This window comes from Macrotis lagotis, chromosome 4 (assembly GCF_037893015.1).
Source record: "Macrotis lagotis isolate mMagLag1 chromosome 4, bilby.v1.9.chrom.fasta, whole genome shotgun sequence".
NCBI lineage: Eukaryota > Metazoa > Chordata > Mammalia > Peramelemorphia > Peramelidae > Macrotis > Macrotis lagotis.
The window spans coordinates 251,754,242-251,771,699 of NC_133661.1; the positions used below are offsets into that span (position 1 = coordinate 251,754,242).

At 39.2% G+C, this 17,458-nt stretch overlaps 1 protein-coding gene across 4 annotated transcripts in view; it reads left to right on the forward strand.

Moving 5' to 3' along the window:
* The first annotated feature begins 5,460 nt into the window (after positions 1–5,460).
* Positions 5,461–17,458, forward strand: part of HEATR4 (HEAT repeat containing 4) — a 100,246-nt gene continuing 88,248 nt past the window's right edge. For 3 of the 4 annotated variants that reach the window (XM_074235765.1, XM_074235768.1, XM_074235767.1), the window contains exons 1-3: positions 5,461–5,571; positions 10,329–11,186; positions 16,613–16,800. In XM_074235765.1, coding sequence (XP_074091866.1) covers positions 10,402–11,186; positions 16,613–16,800 — 973 coding nt within the window. In that variant the 5' untranslated portion in view covers positions 5,461–5,571; positions 10,329–10,401. The remainder of the gene's footprint in view (positions 5,572–10,328; positions 11,187–16,612; positions 16,801–17,458) is intronic. The other variant, XM_074235766.1, reaches the window with a different exon arrangement.

The window sequence follows — 17,458 nt, forward strand, 5'->3', positions numbered from 1 at the left end:
TTGTAATTTTACTATCTCATACTTTATTTTTCTTCCTTAAGCATATGATTTCTCTCTCATCACATTCAACTGAGATCAATGTATAATATGGAACCAATGTAAACACTAACAGAATGCCTTTGTGGGGGTGGGGGAGGGAAGCAAGAAAGGGGGAAAATAGTAAAACTCAAACTCTTAAAAAAAAAGAAATATTCTTTTTTCTACAAGTTATTTAGAAAGTGTCAATGCTACTACTATATTATGGCCTTAAACAATTGGCTTGTAAGAGAGACATCCAGACCAGTAGCCTAGAGAACATAGATTGAAAAAAGTTCCAACTAGTACCTTAATGGCTTAAAAGTGTTTATTTTATTTTCATGAGAAAAACTGAAGGGCTTGACTTTTCCCTCCCTGAAACCCAAACTCCTCATTCTTCAGGGGCAGCTAGATGGCACAATGGATAAAAGCACCAGCCCTGGATTCAGGACTTCATGTCTAGCCTCAGACTCTTGACACTTAGTAGCTCAGTGAATTTGGACCCGTCACTTAACCCTGATTGCCTCACATCCAAGGTCATCTCTAGCCATTCTGACCCATATCTGACTCCTGGCCCCAGATGGCTCTGGAGGAGAGGGTGACTCTGGTGACTCAGCAGAACAGTCCCTCATTCAAATCAAAATCCATGTGCTTCTCATGGCATCACCTCCCTGAGGTCACAGTGTTCTTCCAGGACAAAGGACAAAATAACAAAAACATCTTCAGGGCAGAATTAGAACATTTTGGTAATAATCCTTGAAAGATAAGATTAAATTAGAATTGGTCAACAGCATAGAACTGGGTTAGCTTGGAGAGACTCAATTCTTCCAATGCCAACTTCACAGGTATAAGAAAAAGCAAGGGACTTGTATTCAGCAAGAACTGAATTTAAACACTTAAAAGCTATGTGACCCTGAACTTCTATTTGCCTCAGTTTGCTCACCCATAAATGGGGATAACCATAATAGCATCTACATCATAAGGTTATTGTGAAGATTGAATCACATTATATTTGTAAAGTGGGATATATACACACATGTATGGATATAATATATCTGTCTATATAAGCTAATGTTATTAACAATTAGAAATCATCCTTCTTTTCATCTAGTCACTAGTTTTGGTGTAGGGAAACTGAGGCAGACAGAGGTCCAGGGTCACATAATAAGAATCTGAGGTAGAATTTGAATTCAGATCTTCCTCCTATGTCTTTTACATCACCTAAATGCCTTTTAGGAGTACAGGAGAAGTTCAGCATCATTTTTTTGCTTACTTTCCAGTGTTATCCAGGAGAGGGTATCAAAAGTATGGTATTATCTTGCACCATCCTCCATTAACATTGGCTTAATGCTGTCTTTCTTTACCAAGTCAATCTGAGTTATTTGGGGTGTTCTCTAGGAAATAATTGAAAAGGGGAATTGATTTGCTTCCTCTGTTCATAACACTTCCTATGTTTAATAGCAATTGCCCTCTAAATTAGAGCTATTATGATTTTTTTAATGGCCACAGTCAAGCAGGCCACACACAGAATTTATATATCCTAATAAGATTTATTATAGAGACAAGATATGACCACTATGGTCCCTCTGGGACTAGAGTTGATAATTCATGGAGGTTGTAGTGCTAAAGAAGGGTAGCAGTACCTTAGATTGGGATATTAGTACAGAAGATAGGTCATCTGCCTTTCCTCTGTATACAGAGATGTTTGGGGGGCTAAATTTAGCAACATAGCTATGTATAAATGTTTGTGTGCAGCAGCAAAATCAATTCATTTCAAAGGTTAGTATTTGCAGTTTTAAAGCCCTAAATACAGATATAGCCTTATAGACATTCTTTATATATTCTTTCTCTCTTTCTGTGTGTGTGTGTATCTTCTATATAGGAACTACAAACTAGACAAAGGATCATAGTGCTCACATCCTGTCTCTAACCCTTCTGAGAGTTCTTCTGTATGCAAAGAATAACTTTTAATAAATTTTAATAAGATACTGTTCTGTGAGACTACCCTACCTATGACCATTTTTTAAAAAAATCACAAAAGTTTTCATTTAGAGGGAAATTGCTGCTAAACATAGGAAGTAATATGGAAAGGGAAATTTGATCAATCCTCGTTATTTCCTAAAGAACAACCCAAATAAGAGAGTACGCTCAATACTTTAGTTAGCAAGGGTTGTAGTACTATAGGAACAGAGGGAGAGAGTGTCCTTAGAGGGAAAGGACATAAATAGATCATGAAGGGATTTTGCTTAGCTTAATACTTTAGCTACAATAAGAGGGAATATGCTTAGAAAGGAAGGGTATAAACGGTTCATGAGGGGCAGCTAGGTGGTGCAGTGGTGCAGTGGATAGATCATCAGCCCTAGAGTCAGGATGACCTGAGTTCAAATCTGATCTCAGACACTATTAAATTACCTAGCTGTGTGACCTTGGGCAAGTCACTTAACCCCATTACCTTAAATAAAAAAAAATAAAAGATTTATGAAATGATTTTGCTTTACATATATGAGAATTGTATGCCTATAGAATATTCTTGAAAAACAAAGTATGGTTTCTGAAAAAGGACTCATTTCTAAAATATACAGAGAACTGAGTCATATTTTTAAAACAAAAAGCCATTCCCCCATTGACAAATGGTCAAAGGATATGCAAAGGCAATTTACAGATGAGGAGATCAAAGCAATTCATAGCCATATGAAAAAATGCTCTAAATCATTAATTATTAGAGAAATGCAAATTAAAGCTCCTCTGAGGTACCACCTCACACCTCTCAGATTGGCCAATACGACCAGAAAGGATAATGATCATTGTTGGAAGGGTTGTGGGAAATCTGGGACACTATTACACTGTTGGTGGAGCTGTGAACTCATCCAACCTTTCTGGAGAGCTATTTGGAACTACCCCCAAAGGGGAACAAAAATGTGCATAACTTTTGACCCAGCAATACCACTACTGGGTCTATATCTTGAAGAGATGAAGAAAAAGGGTAAAAACATTACTTGTACAAAAATATTTATAGCAGCCCTGTTTGTGGTGGCAAAGAATTGGAAATCAAGTAAATGTCCTTCATTTGGGGAATGGCTTAGCAAACTGTGGTATATGTATGTCATGGAACACTATTGTTCTATTAGAAACCAGGAGGGACAGGATTTCAGGGAAACCTGGAGGGATTTGCATGAACTGATGCTGAGTGAGATGAGCAGAACCAGAAAAACACTGTATACCCTAACAGCAACATGGGAGTGATGATCAACCTTGAAGGACTTGCTCATTCCATCAGTGCAACAATCCCGAGCAATTTTGGGCTGTCTGCAAAGGAGAGTGCCATCTGTATCCAGATAAGGAGCTGTGGAGTTTGAACCAAGTTCAAGGACTATTCCCTTTAATTTAGAAAAAAACCATATATCTTATTGTCTGATCTTGTTACCTCTTAGAATTCTTTTCTCTTCTCTGAATATATGATTTCTCTCTCATCACACCCAATGTGGATCAAGGTACAACATGGAAACAAAGTAAAGACTGACAGATTGCTTTCTGTGGGGGTGGGGGTGGGGGAGGGAAGTAAGATGGGGGGAAAATTGTAAAACTCAAATATTATCTTTAATAAAATTTAATTTAAAAAAAGAAAGAAAAAGAGAGCATGGGGGCAGCTAGGTGGCACAGTGGATAGAGCACCAGCCTTGGAGTCAGGAGTACCTGGGTTCAAATTCAACCTCAGACACTTAATAATTACCTAGCCATATGGGCTTGGGCAAGCCACATAAACCCATTGCCTTGAGAAAAAAAATCTAAAAAAAAGAAAAGAAAAAGTATGATATAAGTTGATTATAATTTTATGCTATTTCTGACACATGAGAAGTACATTTCTAATGGGACAAAAGAGAGGAGTGTACTTGGACAGTAACTATGAGGCAATGTTGCTTATCAATAAATCAATCAATCAACCCTTGAGAATTATACTTATATCAGGATAGATAAAAGGAATATATTTTGAAAGAAGTGTTGTAGAGTTAAAACAATAAAGATATGAAAAGAAGTCTAGGTATTAGAGGGCAAATAACACCAACATGAAAAGGCACAAAGACCTTATAGTAGAGGAGAAGGTGTGAAAACTGAACAAATCCTACTTTCAACAGATTAGGACCAAAGAAGGAGTAATATACATTCCCCTACAGGGAAGTGGGGTGGGGGGGAGGGAAAGAAAAGGGCAGAAGTGAATGATAAAAGGAAAGATGAAAATAAAAGTAAAGTTAAAATTAAAATTAAAAAGAATAACCCAAACTAATTTAGTAAAGAAACAATCTTGACCCATTATAAAGGTTGTTTGTATAAGGTGGTGCCACAATGACTATTCAATACCTTTTTTTTTTTTTGGCCTTTGGAAGGCAATGGACTCAAGGCCACACAACTAGGTAATTATTAAATGTCTGAAGTTGGATTTGAACTCAGGTATTCCTGACTCCAGGGCTGATACTCTACCCACTGCCCCACCTAGTTACCCTTCAGTACCCTCTTTATATGGTACTAGGAAACAGCCTTTCTTGCTCTGTTCTAAAGAGTTCAGTCATTCTTTCCTGTAAATTTTTTGATATATATTTTTAATTTTTTACTTATTTAAGGCAATGGAATTAAGTGACTTGCCCAAGGTCACACAGCTAGGCAATTATTAAGTGTCTGAGGCCACATTTGAACTCAGGTCTTCCTGACTCCAGGTTTGGTGCTCTATCCACTGTGCCACCTAGCTGTATCAATATATTTTAATCTAAAAATATTTCTCCAATTTTTGCTGTCTGCTAAGTTTATTGGAGTTTATTCATTATTTGCCAATATTAATAGTTTTTTTGTGTAAACAGCATTTAGATGATTAGACTTTTTCCTTGTATGACCTTGAAAAATCACTCCTTTTCTCTTAGTCTGTTACCTCATCAGCAAAATAAGGGATTTGAATTAGATGATCTCTAAGGTTCCTTCTACCTACCAAATATAAGATTCTAAGATCTATTAAGATCTTAGGAAACAGGTTGTCCCTTCCACATTGCAGGTGTTAGGGGTATGGTGCCCCCCCACCATCTGAAAAATCCACATAAAATTTTTTGGCCCTCCCTTTATCAGAGAAATGTGATTTTTTTTTAATGGAGTAAAATTTGAAATAAGTATTTGGTCATAGGATTTGTGTCATCTGCAGGACTTTGAGTATCAGTTGTAGCATCTACAAACTTGCCCCAAATTTCTCTTTAATGTCTTACGCCAACAGGAGATATATCAAAACCAAGATGAGAAATTGTTATATGAAAGAGATAACTATAAATCAAACCATGATATATGGGACACAACTGCTTAGAGAAGGGTGTTTGTCAGTTTTCAAAGGAAGATTTACTGTAAAACCATCTTTGTCCTGGGATTAAGCCCTTAGATTCAGAGAAAGATAATAGAACACAAAAGAACTTGCTGGTTGCTTGGTAACAACTATAAACAGCTTCAGAAACAGGGAAGTTAAAACAGCCTTAAAATACTAACTTCTATTCATTCTGCCGGGACAGTGTGAAAGTCACTCAAAAGGTAAATCTGAAATGCTGTGCTGCTCCTCAATCATATAAAATAAGGAAGGTTCTTTTTTTAAATTAATTTTTAATTAAAAAACCCTGCAAAACCTTTTTTTTTCCACCCAGAAAGAGATTTCTTAATATCAAGTGATAGAAGTCATTACTTTACAGGATATGGCTTCTTTCTGGGTTGGAGACAAGAAATACTCAGAACAAGGAATAGAAATTTGATAGTGAAAAAGAGAGAGGTAAAACTTGGAATCATATAGGTTTTCAAACCTGTAAGGATCTTTTAGAAATCATCTCTTTTAGAAGTGTCCAACTCATGGCCTCAAAATTCCCAAGTAAGACATTAATTAAAATGTATTTTGGGAATGTTTAACAAATTAGGCAAAAATGTAATACAGCATAGAAAATGTTATTCTGTTTTTTAAGGTTTATGTGGCCCATTTGGATACATTTTCATTTGAGTTGGATGCTACCCATGTAGTCCAATACTTTCTTTTTACAAATGAGCTACATAGAGTTTCAGAGAAGTTCATATAGCTAGTGAGAAAACCGAACTGATTCCATTTTGTAGTCTTGTCAACATTTTGTACAGCTGCTGGAATTGTCTTGTTCTCCTGGGTTGTTTAGTTTTCTTGTAGTCTTGTAATTTCAGAGAAGTAATTTATTATTAAACCACTAATGGTTTTGCAGGATAGGGTGGATGCAACCAATCAGAGCCCTCAAGCTCTGGAAAATTCTTAAGTCTAAAAATTGTAACTGTGTTTTACTATAAAATCCTTTGTAAAACTTTTTTCAGGGTCCTTGTGTCTTCTGAAGAGGTCCTGAACTTTATTTGTTTTACACTTCATGCTTTGCCAATAAATCATATTGTTTGGACTTTGTTTCCTGTTTAACCTCAATTCAGGCTTGAAAATTGGCAACCACGAAGCAATGGCTCTCTTCTCTGAATTCCTAATTCTGGCTAACTTGGGAAGACAGAAAATACAGATAAGAGGAAAACAAATATTTTTTCCCAGTCTGCAGATATCAGTGGAATATGTTCTCTACTGAGAATTTCCCAATTGTGGTTTTCATGTTTAAATGCTGAAAAATCTTAGTAAGTTTTGGGGTTATCACTCTATAGTATTTGCTTTTAGGAATTTTTTTTTTTAAATGTGAAAGTTGCTCCAGGTTACGGCACACCCTATGGCTATAGTACAGCTGCTCCAGCCTATGGTTTACCCAAGAGAATGGTTCTGTTGCCCGTTATGAAATTCCCAACCTATCCAGTTCCCCACTACTCATTCTTTTAGCAAATGGCTGAAGCTAATTCCTATTGATTGAGCAACAATCCAGTCCAGTCCTGAATATTAGAAGAGAGAACAAGCCCTTTTATCCAGTTTCCTTTGAACATTTAACTTGCGCAAAAATGATTTGTAAAGAATATCTTTTCCTACTTTTGATTTTTTGATTTTAACAAATGCAAATTTAGTTCTCTAAAACTTGAAAAAAAATACACATAAACCTCCCATTCCTTCATCCCCAGCAAAAAAACCTAGTTCTGTGAAACGTTACCTCATTTTCCAATAATAACTTATACCAGCCCTTCTGTTCTAGGGGAAAAACTAGCCGCTCAAAGTTTGTTTTAAATGAAGTCTCAGATTATGTGAAATTAAATTTGTGAAGGATGTATAAAGTATAAAACAAGGATCACAAATAAACTGTTTTTTGTTGTAACACACAAAAAAAATAAAATATGAAAGTTACATAAAAATAGCACTTAAATCATTCTTTTCCTAGATAGATTTATTTTGGAGAAAGGGAGGAAGGTTATTTCAATGATTAAAGGAATTGGAGTCAGTTTGAAAATAGAATCAGAGAAGTTCCAGAGTGAAGAAAAAAAATTGGTTTGTAATTTTGAATTTATTTGGTATGTAAAAACTTCCTATTATCAACTCTGGACAGTTCAAGTGTGACCTCAGACCCTTGATACTTGCTAGCTGTGTGACCCTGGGCAAATCACTTATCCCTGATTGCCTTGCCCAAAAAAAAAAGAAAAAAGAAAAAAGGATAAAAAATGAGAAATAGGACTAAATTTGAACTTGGAAGGCATGGTTTTGAATGCTAACTCTGCTATTTATCCCTGTGTGTGACCTAAAGCAGATGTGTCCAAGAACCAACCTGAGGCCTACCTGTGCTAAAATATAATTGGAAAGTATTTAATGGAATGAAAAAATATAATAGACTATAGATAATTTTAATATGTGGTTTTCTAAGTCAATTTGTGGTCTGAAAGTATCCTTATGTATGGTTTTAGTGACTCCTATTTCTATCTAAGTTCTAAGACCTAAAGTATATGTTGAATCCTTGCCCAGATTACTTATCTGAAGAGATCTGAGGGGATCAGACTAGAAGATCTCAAAGGCTTCTTACATTGTAACTGTTATAATTGAATGATAACCATAAGGAAAACTTGGAGGAAAGACTAGGGTCAAGGAGACCAGTTTTATGGGCATGAAAAAGTGAGGGACTATGGGAATGGGGGGGAAGAGTAATCCACAAATATATCACCAGTTTTATTCTCTTCCTCTTAATCAGCATTTTGCCCCTTAGGGATAATAGATAATAGATTCTATTGATATCTTTTTTTGTCTTCCTTCCCTGTTCCCAGAAAGCCATTCCTTATAACAAAGTGCTTTTTTTTTTAAAAAAAAAAAAGAAGAGAAAATCATTTTCAACAAAACCAAACACCACATCAAAATAATCTGATGTCATCTGCCATCTTCCATACCTGTGGATCCCCATGTCTACAAAAGAGTTTATCAATAATAAGAATAGTTAGCACCAAATAACATCTAGTATTGTGCCAGACATTGTTCTATGTACTTATATAATATGATACATTCTATAATTCAATATATTATATTGTAATATATAGTAAGAGAGAGTTGTAGGAATTGAGTGAACCATAATGATTCCATCTTCTGACTCAATTCTGGATCTAGCTCATTTCCCTTTCTATTCAATTATGAGTCCTATTTCTGTCTTGTGAGAAAACTAATCAATTATGAGAAAACTTTATTGCTGTTTGAACATAATTCTGAATGACAGGGAAGCTGCACCATCTTTGCCTATTGTTTAGAGATCCTTGACTAAGGACCATGCTGATCAGACTATGCTGACTAATTTTGCTGACCAGAAAACCAATTAGACCTAAAGACTGATGCAAAGATTATACGTCTCATGCAGCCCATATGTCTTTTTTTTTTTTTGAAAACTGATCTGGTCACTCAATTACTGTTTCCTTCTTTCTTTAATTGAATACTTAGGAGGTCTAAGACATTTCTTCTTTGGATTTCTGGGAACTGTACCTGTTTAGTCTCCCCCTCCCAACTTGGAAACCCTAATTATTCCTCCAATTAGAAAACAGATTACCTAACTATTCATTCTATTTTGTATCCTGCTTATTGTTATCCTTTAATGCATAAAAATCTGTTTTCCCCTGCATTCTTGGTCCAGTGCTAAAGCTGAGGGCCCTAATCTTGATTTGTTAGGCAATTAGTATGCATTGCTTAATAAATCAATATGGGAAAAAGCTTAAATCTTTATTTCCTTAATCATTTCATCTATCATCTGTCATATAAATTATATAATTTTATAATAATATATTATAATAGCTCACATTTCTATATTAGTTAAAAGTTTATAAAATACTTCATAAATATTATCTAATTTGATTCTTCCATTAATCCTGAGAAGTAACCAAAATTGAATGAATTTCCTAGTGTTACATAGCTAATAAGGGACTGAAGCTGATTTTTTTTTTAATTTTTGCAAGGCAATGGGGTTAAGTGATTTGCCCAATGTTACACAACTAAGTATTAAGGCCATATTTGAACTCAAGTCCTCCTGACTCCAAGGCCAGTGCTCAATCTACTGCAACACCTAGACTGCCCCCCCTTTTTTTCCCTGAGGCTGATTTTGAACTTAATATCTTCCTAGTCTCAGGATCAGAGCTCTATCCACTGTCCCAGGGAAGACAATTCATATATATTGATACCTTTTTAAAAAAATCACTGATACCTAATGACTTTCTCTCAACATTCCATATTCCCAACAGAATAGCCTCTTGTAACAAATCACAATTAAGTAAAACAAATTTGGGGCAGCTAGATGGTTCATTGACTTCAAGGAACTTGAGTTCAGGAAGATTTGAGTTCAAATATGATCTCACACACTTACTAGCTGTGTGACCCTGGGCAAGTCACTTAACCTCTATTTGCTTTAATCCACTGGGGAAGAAAATGGCAAAGCAAACCAGTATCTTTGCCAAAAAAAAAAATCCCCCAATCCTCATAAACAGTATTTTTTTTACGTTTTTTTCAAGGCAAATGGGGTTAAGTGGCTTGCCCAAGGCCACACAGCTAGGGAATTATTAAGTGTCTGAGGCCGGATTTGAACTCCAGGGCCGGAGCTCTACGCACTGCGGCTGCCCCTCATGAACGGTATTGGCAAGTGATGGACCGTGGGGTCCCAAAGAGTCAGGCAGGGCTCAACCATAACAAAACCTTCTGCACACTGACCCAACCAGAGGCAGGTGGTACCTGACTCCACCCCCTTGTTCCCCACTTTTCGGGCGAGAGAAGGGAGGACTCATTATCTATGTGCTGATCAGAGTTCTGGATGTTTGCATCCCTTCGGGCCTAGGCTGCTGCAGCCAGGTGGGCAGGTCTTCTCCAGGTGCCCCGGCTGGTCCTGCCTCTAACTCTCCTTATTCCCCCACAGGGCCCCGTGACCTAGGCCTGGCCTCCCCCTCGGCAGGGAGCGCCCCTCGGCAGGCAGCCTGGGCCTGGAGGGCATGCAGAGCCCGGGCAGCCAGCCCCGGGGCAGGGCGTCCCTCGGCAGGCCCAGGCGCTGGGGCCGGCTGAAGTCGCAGTGTCTGCAGCAGGTGTCCGCGGGGCTGTCCTTCTCCCGGGACGTGCTGCAGCAGTGGGGGCTGCCCAGGACATCCTACGCCCAGTATGAGTTCGACCGCCTCTACAGCACAGAGAACATCATTTCTCCACGCAAGAAAAGAGAAACTCCCAAGCTTCCCAAGTTCAAGGCCATGTTGTCGTCATCCATCATGGGCATCCCCTCGTTGCCCGCCCTCCCGCCCCTCACTCAAGGCGTTCAGGCCCCGAAGAGCCGCAAACTGAGGCGGCCCAAGGAGGCCAGCTCGCCCCGCAGCGCGCAGGCCCAGCCCTCCTCCTGCCCCGCTTCGGAGATCATGGCCTCGGGGTCCACGCTCCTGGACAACGTGGCTGAGTGGAGACTGCAGCAAAGGAAGACGTGGCTGAGGCCGGGGGAGCGGGAGGCCCGCGGCTGGGAGAACATCGTGCTGGGGAAGCTCAACCAGCGCACGGCGCGGTGGCTGCTCCACAAGGGCCCCCCGCGGCCCGGGCTCCCGGCCAGCCGCTGGCAGAGCTTCCTCAGGCAGCAGTACGACTGGAGCCACATCCGCGACGAGCTCTCCTCGGCCAGCGACCTGCAGCTGCTGGCCCAGCTGGAGGCCGAAGAGGCGGCAGAGCTGCAGAGCGCCGAGGGCGCCGCGCCCGCGCCCGAGCGCGACAAGCCCGAGCTGCTGCTGTCCGCCTACTTCAGGTGCGGCGCGGCGCGGCGCGGCCCGAGCCGGCGGGGTGGCCCGCGGGACCGGGGGGACGCGCCGGCCAGGGGGGCCTGGGGGATGCGGGCCCAGGGTGCCAAGGGGCGAGCCGGGCGGGCCTCGGCTACCCGAAGCCACCCAGGCCAGGCGGGGAAGACGTTATTGTTCAGTTGTTTTTCGCTTGGGTTCAGCTTTTCAGGACCCCCTTTTTTTCCAGGTTTTCTTAATTCCTTCCTTTTTTTTTAAGGCAATGGGGTTAAGTGGCTTGCCCAAGGCCCCACAGCTAGGGAATTATTAAGTGTCTGAGGACGGATTTGAACTCTGGTCCTCCATTCACTATGCCACGTAGCTGCCCCGATATATTTTAATCTAAAAAAAAATTTTTTTCCCCCAGGTTTTCTTGTCAGAGATACTGGAGTGGTTTGCCCTTTCCTTCTCCGGCTCATTTTACACATGAGGAAACTGAGGCAAGCAAGAGACTTGCCCAAGGTCACCCAAAGAGTAAGTGTCTGAGGCCAGATTTAAACTCAGGGAGAGTTCTCCTGACGCTAGGCCTGGAGTATTTTCTACTGCCATCTTTTAGCAAAAGATAGTTTCCTTGCTAATCTGTTTTAATTAAGTCTCTTTTTGCTTTTGCTTTGTCTGTGATCATGATAGTTACTACTGACTTTTTTTTAGTTCAGCTGAAGCATATTAGATTCTGCATACTAGATTATGTGTGTGCATCTTATAGACAACATATTGTTGGATTCTGGTTTCTAATCCATTGTGCTATCTGCTTCTATTTTAAGGGTGAGCTTAATAACCCTTTACATTTGCAAAGTCTTTCTCTATCCAATTTTCCTCTCTTTTTCTCTCTCTACTCTCCTCAAAAGTTTATGTTGGTGGGGGCAGCACAGCAGATAGGGCACCAGTTCTGATCAGAAGGACCTGAGTTCAAATAGGACCTCAGACACTTAATACTTACTTAACTGTATGTTCTTGGGCAAGTCACTTAACTCCATTGCCTTACCAAAAAAACCCCCAAAAAAGTCTATGTTGCTTCAACCAATGCCTCCCTTAATCTGTCTTCTCTTTTATCATTCCTGCCCCACTTTCTCTTATCCCCTTCTTCTCCTGTTTCCCCGTTGAGTAAGTTGCATTTCTATATACAACTGTGTATTTGTATAGATATATATAAAATACATACATATATTTTCTTCCCTCTTTGAATCAATTACTCTTTCTTTATCCTCTTATGTGTGTGTGTGTATATGTATATACATTATATAAATGAAAGGCTTCATTTAACTGTACAAATTTTGTTTAGAACAATTAACTCTTTGATGTATTATTTTAAAGTTGTTTAAGGGAAATATTGGGAGAATTCATCTGGAGAATTCATAAGGCTGTCCTTTAACCACCATCTTGGCTTTACCTACTTAATAAATGTTTATGAAATGGATGAGAGTGAAATGGGGCATTTCTAGGTCCCTTCCTGATAAAGTGTCCCAGGCAGGAAGCTACAATTCAGAAGAGGAGGGTCTCAGAATCAGGTTTCTCCAAGGTGGCAAAGCATAGGAGGGAGAGGAAGGAAAAAAAGCCAGAAGGTTAACAATCTACTGATACATCTATAACTAGTTAATAAAATACAAGGAATTTTTGAGAGATAAAAAAGTACTACTAGCAGTTGGAAAAGGACCAAGGAAGTTCTTTCGTGGAAGGAACTGAACTAGGAATTTTAAGAAGAGGAGAGAGGTTGAGTTCTAGGCATGGATGAACAGCTAATCTCATTGTGAATGGGAGAAGGAATGACCTGTATGAGGAAGAGTAAGCAAGCTAATGTGTCTAAAACACAAAGAGAATGAAAATAATAGTGAATAAACCTAGTTTGAAAACAGTTTGTAAAGGACTTTAATTGCCAAATAGAGAAGTTTTATTTGCTCTTAAGGGCAATGGGAAGTCACTGGAGCTTTTAGAGATGTTCAGACTAGCATCTTTGATGGTTGTGTGATTTGGAGAGTGGAGAAACTTGAGGTAGGTGGATCAATGAAGAGATTATTGTACCAGTAGTACAGGTGAGAGGAAATAAAGGTTTGCACTGGGGTAGTAAAGGGGCAACTAGATGGTACAGTAGGGGCACTGGACCTGGAGTCAAGAAGACTCATTTTTATGAGTTCAAACTGGCTTTAGACACACCCAAGCTCTATGAACCTGAGTAGGTCATTTAACCCCATTTGCTTCAGTTTCTTCATCTGGAGCTGGAGAAGGAAATGGTACATTATTCCAGTATCTCTTCCAAGAAAATTCCAAAAGGGTCATGAAGAGTTGGACAAGACTGAAAATGACTAAACAACAACTGGTAAACTACTAGGTAAAGACCTAGGGGGGTGAAGAGGTATAGAAGTAAAAATGATAAGATTTGACAATTGACTGCTAAGTAGGATCAGGGAGACTGAGAAGTCAAAGATGACTCCCAAGTTGTGAAGCTGGGTAACTGAAAGGAGAGTGGAACCTTCAAATAGGAGAGAAGTAGGTTTAGGGCAGAATGAAACAATAATGAGTTCAATTGATCTGATTCCTTCAGATCTGCCCTGACAAATTTTCATTTTGCCTTTATATTCTTGAAGGTCTTACACAGTTCCTGGTACATAGTAAAAGCTCAATAAATAAATCCTTGTTGAATTGAATTGAATCAAGGGCAGCTCGCTTATTATTTGTTTCCCTTCATCTTGGGTTTTAGCACACTATTAATCATTTTTGTTTTATTCATTCCAGACTAAAGAGTTTTTCCTGACAGAAATAAACCAAAACAAACCAAAAGAATGGAACAGCTCAGAAGATTGTGTGTTCATTTTTCAGCAATGTTCAATTCTTCATGACCCCATTTAGGGTTTACTAGAATGTTTGCCATTTCCTTCTCCAGCTCAATTTACCCATAAGGAAACTCATACAACAAGATTAAAGAACTTGCCCAGAGTCACCCAGTTAGAAAGTATCAGAGACTAGATTTGACTTCATGCTCAGCACTCAGAGGAAAGTAGCAGGGAATTAAAAAAAACAAACAACAACATGGTTCTGAGTTCTTATCCCAAGAAGCCTATGCTTCTGAAAGGTAATTACATATCTGAGAGATAACTAATAAAACGACATATAAAACTAAAAAGCAGGATGCCCAGGGATGAAATTTGGAGAGAATTATTGAGTAAAATAAGAGTAGTAATATTTTCCAGGCACTACCCAGGTAATAGTCATCTGTAGTGGATAGAAGAGAAGGCCTGTTTTCTTATGATATAGGGAAAACTAAGAAAGTAAGTAGTATCAATACAAACAATAAATATTTATTAAGCACCTGCTATGTTTGCCATTCTCTGACTTAAAGGGATTTATAGTCCCTTAACTAGACCCGAACTGAACTCTAACCTGGGAGTGGCTGGAGCCAAAACAGAGAAGGCTAGAGTCAGCATGCAAACAGAGGAAATGATGCTTGCCGATAAGGCCTTACTTACATGAAAGGGATGGTCCACAACACACTCCTTAGATCTTGAGATACATCTCATGGTTAGGATTTCTTGGGACAATACAGGTATTCTTGGGTCCTCATTGTTTCAAGTCTTGGGGATCATGGTTGGCCTGTGGGTTATCAGTAACAAGGAACAGGGATGGTGAACATGTGATAGATGGCCCTGGGAAATAAAAGGACCTAAGTGAGTCCTAGCAATACATTTTATCAGAATGTGAGATAATTCAGAGTGCAAAGGATAATTGCTATGTTGTGTATTCTGGGCCTTAACTCTGGAAAACAGAGTATCTCCAAACAGAGTATCTTTGTTAGAGATTATTTGGGGTGAGGTGTTGGTAGATTTGCAGTTGAAAGTTGGGATTTAGGATTTTTTTTTTTTGCCTTGGGTTACTACAGAAAGGACACTGCCTCTAGAATCAGAAGGTGGAGCTTTAAATCCTCCCCTTTATCAAAGCTGTGCTAGAGTCAGCTGAAAATGGAGCCACACCATTTCAATACACTCTACAAATTAGGGCTTTATTATTAGACTTAAAGGAAAGGAAAGATGGGAGAAAGAAGCATTTATTAAGAATCTACTATGTATTATGAGGAGCAACTAAGTGGATAGAGTGTCTTGAGTCAGAAGATATGAGTCCAATTTGGCCTCAGACACTAACTGTGTGAACCCTATTTGCCTCAGTTTCCTCTTCTGTAAAATGAGCTGGAGAAGGAAATGGAAAACTATTCTTTGCCAAGAAAACTCCAAATCAGGTCTTGAAGCATCAGGCATGACTGAAAGACTAAACAACAACAAATGTACCAGGCACTGTGTAAGTGATAGAAACAATAATGCAGATTAAACTTAAAAGTGTTTAAAGCAAGCACAATTATTTTATTGGTGGGGGGGGAAAGTCAGATGTTAAACACTTAACAGAATGCCACTGCTCTTCTGTTCACTGTATAACCTTGGATAAATAACTTAGACTGTCTGCACTCAGTTTCCCCAATTGTAAAATTGAGGGTTTGGACTAGAGGGTGTCTGATATCCCTTTCAGCTCTAGGTCTATGACTTTACCTTTCCAAATGATCCTTGATAGAAATACCGGTACACTAACCCTTGAATACATGAGTCAATCTTATCAGTGGTAAGACCAAATACTAATGATAAATAGCATAGAATTTTCTTAGTAGGGGGGCAGCTAGGTGGCGTAGTGGATAAAGCACAGGCCTTGGAGTCAGGAGTACCTGGGTTCGAATCCAGTCTCAGACATTTAATAATTACCTAGCTGTGTGGCTTTGGGCAAGTCACTTAACCCCATTTGCCTTGCAAAAACCTAAAAAAATAAAAAAAATTTAAAAAAAAGAATTTTCTTAGTAGGGAAAAATTAATCATTTAGAGAAATAGCTGGTATTTATTTAATGCTTTAATGTTTACAAAGTACCTTACAAAATTGTTTTATCTTTACATAAGTTCTAAGAGGTAGGTGCTATAGCTATCCCCACTGAATGGCAGACAAAAGTTAAGTGACTTGTCTGGGGCTACATTTGAACTCGGGTCTGTTAGACTCTAGGTCTATCACTCCGTCCACTAAGCAGCCTAACACCTCAGTGGCAAAGCCCTCCTAAGTAACCACAGCTCCCATTTCATATTTGCAAAGGAGAATAATCTTTTGTTATCCTGTATAAGTAAGAATTCCTAGAAGTGGTCACTGACAGATATAGCATTCCTGTTTCCCTCACAGAACTCTGGTTCTGTACCCCTTAGGGTGATCATGACCTCTAAGCCTTGAGGCAATAACTGTTCCTAAGGGATCCAAGAACATCTGTATTGCTCCAGGAAATGCTAACCATGAAAAGTATCTCAAGATCTTAAGATTATGTTGTGGGCTTCTTTTTCTGCTCATTCTCATCCCCCAAATACTTATTCTTCTTTCTTCTGTCAAGAATTCCTTATTATGTGCCAATTAAGAAGAGTTCTGACATGATTGGCACCAATATGACTACTAAGGATATAATCATTAAAAGGAGCCTCATCCCAACTCCACCTGTACACCATTTGCAACAGATAAATCCCCGAGCTGGGAAATATGCCTACACCACGGACAATGCCTTTGAACAGGAGATTTACTTTGGTAAGAGTCAGGCCTTTGGTGCTGGGGTAAGGTGGGCAATGAGTAAAGGGATTTGGGGCACCATGATCCAAGTTAAAGATTCCTACTTTGTCTCTGATATGACCATGAGAATGATTCAGAGACCTTAGATGACTCAGATTTTGAGAATTCTATCCCATGCTTACAGGAACAGAAGTGATTGAGTAGTGATTTTTTTATTTGGTTTGTTATTTCTTTTTGCCCATCCTACTTCCTCCTATGAGGGTTAACCCTGGGTGAAACTGCAGTACCAAAATGTTTTATCTTTGACATTTCTCTTCTTTTCCTTTCAATACCTCCTTTTATTTTGTGATCTTCTGGCCCTTGCCTATCCAAATCTTCGTTCTGCACCTTAACTTCCCTAGGATCCCACTTTGGTACCCTATCTAGGCCTGCTCTCTGGCTATACTGTATACTTCTCTCTCCCCTTCCTGCCTGTCCCTAACCCCCGCCCCCCCACCAGTCAAAATTTGCTCTTAAAGAGCTGTTCTTGAAAAGATGTATCTTTAAAATATCTGGCAGTCATGACCAGAAAGACTATACTGTGCTGAGTGCATTTGGATATTAACCCAGAACTACTCATTAGTAAAACAGGTCCTGTTCTTATTTGCTAATTCCCTCTGAGAATTAGATCTCTATA